Genomic DNA, 5381 nt, shown 5'->3' on the forward strand with positions numbered 1-5381 from the left:
TCATCATGTTCCGGAACCGCTGCCTGAAGAATCTCTCACCTCTTTCCTGGAGTACACAGGGACATTCCTGTGGAGATGCTCAGTGATAGATTTCTCCCTTCGCAGAGAGAATAGAGCAGCTGGAAAGGTTTAGCATTACAGTCCTAGGGGTAGAGACCAAATCTTATTTCTGTTGACATGAGGGAGGTAAATACAAACTTAGAGTTAAATCTTGATTTTATTTCAGATTGTATTCTTCTAATGAGAAAGTTTATATAAGATTGGAAGCATACATTTTGGAGATTTTTTTAACTTGGCTTTGCTTATAAGAATAATACCATCATCCTAGAATACTGTTAATGACATGCCAAGAGCACTATAACCAAAAATATTAGAAAAAAAAACAGCTGCATGGAGAGATGAGTGTTGATTTCTCATAGAATCATTCACCCAGAAAAACAGAGAAATGTGCTTTAAAATTAGCTGTTGGAACAAAACAACAAATAGTAACAAAATTTGCTTACAAGGCAAGGCTGAAAAGTACTCAGTGGAAATCGCATTCTTTGGAAAATTACTTACACGATACTGTTTTAAATTGTTGATGACAAATGCCTAACTTGTTTCTCTTTTCTAGTTAGCTGCTGATATGGAAAACTATGGTGTAAGACTCAACACAATTTGTCCAGGATTTGTCAACACACCAATTCTTCAGTCAATAGACAAAGAAGAGAATATGGGACAATATTATACATATAAGGATGAGATCAAAAATATGATGCAGTTCTATGGCGTGATGGAGTAAGTTAAATCAGATACAGGAGGTTTTTTGCCCTTTGTTATTAAAGAATAAGCACACAAAATAGCACTTACAGCAAAATTAAAGGGAAATGCCTCCTCCGATAAAAGTCTATCAAATGTGTTATCCTATATACAGGGAACAAATGGCAGATATCTAAGGCTATTTCAAGAGTATCACCTACACAGTGATATTTCCCTTTCTGCATTTCCACTTCCCAGCAAGTGCAAATCAAATTCCCAAGTTAAAGATGATGGTTTAGGTTTTAATAGCACTTGCTGTTCTTCCCTGAATTTAATGAAACTTGTTGCAAGATACAGGTTATGTGATTTGTACTGAATTTCCACAAAATGTGCAAATGAACCGAGACAAAAATCAAATCAAGAACTGACAAAGCTGGACAGTAGAGGCACAGTAGCAGTGATGGTGGATCAGATCAAAGCTACTAAGCCCATGACAGTATTGCCAGCAAAGGCCAAAAGCAGGCAGCCAGGAAAGAGGGTGAGAACAAGACAAGCCCAAAGTGATATTCTTTTAACACTTTCTCGATCTCTAATAATTAGCGGATCATGTACTTCTGCACAAAGGAAGTTGCATGACTGTGTTCTTTCAGCCACACTTTTTCATATGCCCAATATATTGCACCTATTGGCCACAGCAAATGGCATGTGACAAAATCCTCCTTACGCTAATTTGCATGTCAGTCCTGCACAGAAACAGCAAAGAGCTGCAGAGGACTGTGAAAGGGTTACTTCTGTCCATTGCCCAGGCAGAGAAAACTTTGATAGGAAGCCTGGTGGCAGCTGGATATCCACAGGGATTTAGCAGTAACTAGGGCAAACAAATGATGATTTGTAAAGCTGGTGCTTTACTTGGTATGTCCTGATTAAGCAGACCAAATTTCTCTTCTGAAACATTCAGACCACCTCTGCTTTTCTTGAAAATAAACTTGTTCAAATAACAATTTGTTTAATTTAAGATTTAATACAGATTTATGTAGAGTTTCTTTACCTTTCCTTTTCACATGTTCTATTACACCATGACATTGAAATAACAATTTTTTTTTCCAGCCCATCAATAATTGCTGAGGGACTGATAACAATAATTGAAGATGATACTCTAAATGGAGAAGTTATGAAGATTACAGCATCCCAAGGAATTCATTTTCAACAATACAGCCAAACGCCTTTTACATCGTCAAAGAGATAAATATTTTTATGCTAATTATTTTTGGCTTTTCTTATATATGAAAAATTTTTTAAATAGTTGTTTTTGGAAAAAAACGGTTGGTGTGGTATTTAGAGCAGTGACAGTGTTCAAACATTCGTATCCTAATAACAGAGAGATAAGCAAGAAAATCTGGTGTGGGAGAATGTTGCCATTCTGTTGTGATTCTATGAGTGCTAATAATAGTATTTATGCAGAAAAATAAACACACTGCTCTGAAGATTTTTGATTATGTAGTTTTCCTTCTGGTAATTCTGATCCACATACTCCAAGCATTCTTCAGTGGACCTGATTTACTTCGTATAATTCTTTTCACTGTCATAAGCATCTACTTATTTACACCTTGAATTCTTCAGACCAGGAATTCAGTTCAGTTTTCTCATGAAATGTAAAATAGAACTAGAGGCAAAATTATTTTTCCTCATTTATATATACATATCATACAAGAAAGTAAAGATTTTTTAACTTCTTGGATTTTATCTATTTATAAAACAGTTCAGAAATATTTTTGTTTTCTTTTATGTATATATATATGAATTTTCTCTTTCTGTATATACAAGGGTGAATACTTTGGCATTGATTAAATTTGTTTACTTACTCATTAAAATCTCATTTCTAAATCTTTAAATCTAATTTCTTGCTTTGATTGATTAAAACATCAGTTAAATCCTGAGTAATATTCTTGTGCGTGTGTTCTATACATCTCCATTTTGGGTATCACAATTCTTATTCTTAGATGGAGTAAGTGGCACTGAAATACAGTGTCAAGGAAAATAAAAAATTCTCTTCCTACCTCCTGAGTGCCACTGGATCTTCTGAAACCGGGTCAATCCCCAGATACATTTATGAAACAAACCTTCGTACTGCAGGTGTTAAATGACTGACAAAAATTAATTTTTACATGGTAATTTATTTTGGCTTATAGAGTAAGAAGATTTAATAATTCCTGGGAAAGGTGGGAAAAGTCAATATTTACCCTCCTTGGGATACTGACTTTAATTTCACTGATGTCAGCATTGGTTTTTTTCAGCATTGTCATTGAAAGAGTGGAAATACTAATATTTACCTTCTGTGGACATCAGGTGGAATAAGACTCTGGGGATGACAAGCAGAGACGCATACCTTGAAGTAGTCATCATTCTCTCCCTGCCTCCATTTTTGGCTACGCTAGCACTGTTTTTAAAGCCTATTTTGAATGCATACGTGATGCTAGCATCAGCATCCCTGAAAGCATCTATATAACCCTCTGGACTAACAACTTCTATCTGATATGATTGCATTAATTTCTACTTTTGTCTCCTTAAAATCAGAGCATTTCCTAATATGTGACAGAGTAGTGCAAAAGATGTGATGTAAACTTAAAGTCAGTGCACTTTAGTTAGCTTCTAATACCGATAATCATTAGAATGTTTGGAGAAGAGTGGCTGGAAAGCTGCCCAGCAGAAAAGGACCTGGAGGTGCTGGTCAATAGTCCGCTGAATATGAGCCAGCAGTGTGCCCAGGTAGCCAAGAACGCCCATGGCATCCTGGCTTGTATCAGCAATAGCGTGGCCAGCTGGTGAAGCTGCACCTCAAATACCCCGTTCAGTTTTGGGGATATCACTACAAAAAGGACATTGAGGTGCTGGAGCATGTTCAGAGAAGAGCAACAATATTGGTGAAGGGTCTAGAGAACAAGTTTTATGAGGAGCATCTGAGGGAACGGGGTTGTTCAGCCTGGGGAAAAGAATACTCAGGGGAGACCTTCTCGCTTTCTACAACTACCTGGAAGGAGGTTGTAGCAAAGTGGGGGTCAGTCTCTTCTCCCAAGTAACAAGCAACAGGACATGAGAAAATGACCTTAAGTAGCAGCAGAGGTTTAGGTTGGATACTAGGAAAAATTTCTTCACAGAGAGGGTTGTGAAGCATTGGAACAGGCTGCCCAGGGAAGTGGTGGAGTCCCCATCCCTGGAGGTGTTTAGAAGGCATACAGATGTGGTGATTAGGGACATGGCTTAGTGGTGACCTGACAGTGCTGGGTTAAAGGACTCTTCCAAGCAAAACAATTCTGTGATTCTGTGATCTGCCTCTGCTTCTCTCCTTGTTAAGCAAGATTTCAATGTAGTTAAACAAGCAAAGGTTTAGTAATAAGGATAGTATATGCAAACCATGTAACTAACGAATACCTCTCTTATTTAGATAGTAACTCCGCAGCTTCTCTTAATAATATACTCAAATAATGATGGGAATATTGTGAATGTGAGTACATGTGTTGATGATATACGGTCACCTTGACTGCTTTTGTTCATCTCTCCTCCTTGCTGCCCCAGAAGAAATTCCTATTAAACAAGGGAGGTTGAGTTTTTCGTGGGATCAATGAAAGAATATATAATTTAAGAATGTTAGGAATAAAAGGCCAGAAGTCCAATGTGTGTTTCCTGGAGGAATAAAAACAAGAAAAAAATTAAAAGCTAATTACAGCAAATCACTTTAGACATCGTACAATTAACTTGTAGTATTGCACTGCTACAAAATTCTAATTTTGTAAATTGGCAGTATTCTAGGGATGGATCCCATTTAAGTGGTATATCAATAGTCACAAAAGACAAAATTAGATTAATAAAATATGCAATTAGACTCCAGGACACCTGGGAAATCTAACCCTATATCTGGGAAAGCATTAAAGTCATGTCTTTATTGTATGTATAGGTCTTATCTTGTGGATTATTTTTGTTTCTCAAAGACAGATGTTTTCAAATCAAAGCCGTACAGACAACTTCATGAAAGGCAGATGCTGCATTCACTTCCACGTGATAATCTGCTAAGAAAGTCTCAGAATGCAATACACGCTATTTGATCAAACAAACATTTATACTAAGGTAAGTCTCAAATTATTAGCACATCTGGAACTCACAGAAAGAAATAAAGAAGTAACAATGAGGTAAAGATCTTGATGCAAATTCTAATAGGAAAAATAGCCATCAAATTTCCACTTTATAATTACCAAAAAAAAAAAAAAAAAAAGAAGAAGAAGAAGTCCCAAACCAAATATTACAGTTTTCTACTTTCAGTCAGTCTGTATTAAAACACATATAAGAGTTTTATCTGCACAGGAAGAACAAGTCCTACACGTTTTGGCAAGGTTTCCTGTAGGACTTCCCCCCAACCTTTGGAAGTCTTCCAAAAAGCAAGAAAAAGAACCGTATGTTTGATTTACAGACAGAAACACCCAGAGAAGCAGTAGTTAGAAAGATGAGTTAAAGAGATAAACTGAGTTTCATTTTTGCACAAAGATTGCTTTGAAACTTCATCTTCAGTTAAACGTCTTGGCATAATTCCAAGACTTAATTTATTTTGCCTAGGAGATCATAATTTTTAAGACAACTGTTTCAGATTTGTA

The 5381-nt window shown here is 36.4% G+C and overlaps 1 protein-coding gene across 1 annotated transcript in view; it reads left to right on the plus strand.

Annotated features, from left to right (window-relative positions):
• Positions 1–1984, plus strand: part of HPGD (hydroxyprostaglandin dehydrogenase 15-(NAD)) — an 11486-nt gene extending 9502 nt beyond the window's left edge. The window contains exons 3-4 of the mRNA XM_010134536.1: positions 614–777; positions 1846–1984. Coding sequence (XP_010132838.1) covers positions 614–777; positions 1846–1984 — 303 coding nt within the window. The remainder of the gene's footprint in view (positions 1–613; positions 778–1845) is intronic.
• The last annotated feature ends 3397 nt before the right edge of the window (positions 1985–5381 follow it).

Source organism: Buceros rhinoceros, unplaced genomic scaffold, assembly GCF_000710305.1.
Source record: "Buceros rhinoceros silvestris isolate BGI_N320 unplaced genomic scaffold, ASM71030v1 scaffold9194, whole genome shotgun sequence".
Taxonomy (NCBI): Eukaryota; Metazoa; Chordata; class Aves; order Bucerotiformes; family Bucerotidae; genus Buceros; species Buceros rhinoceros.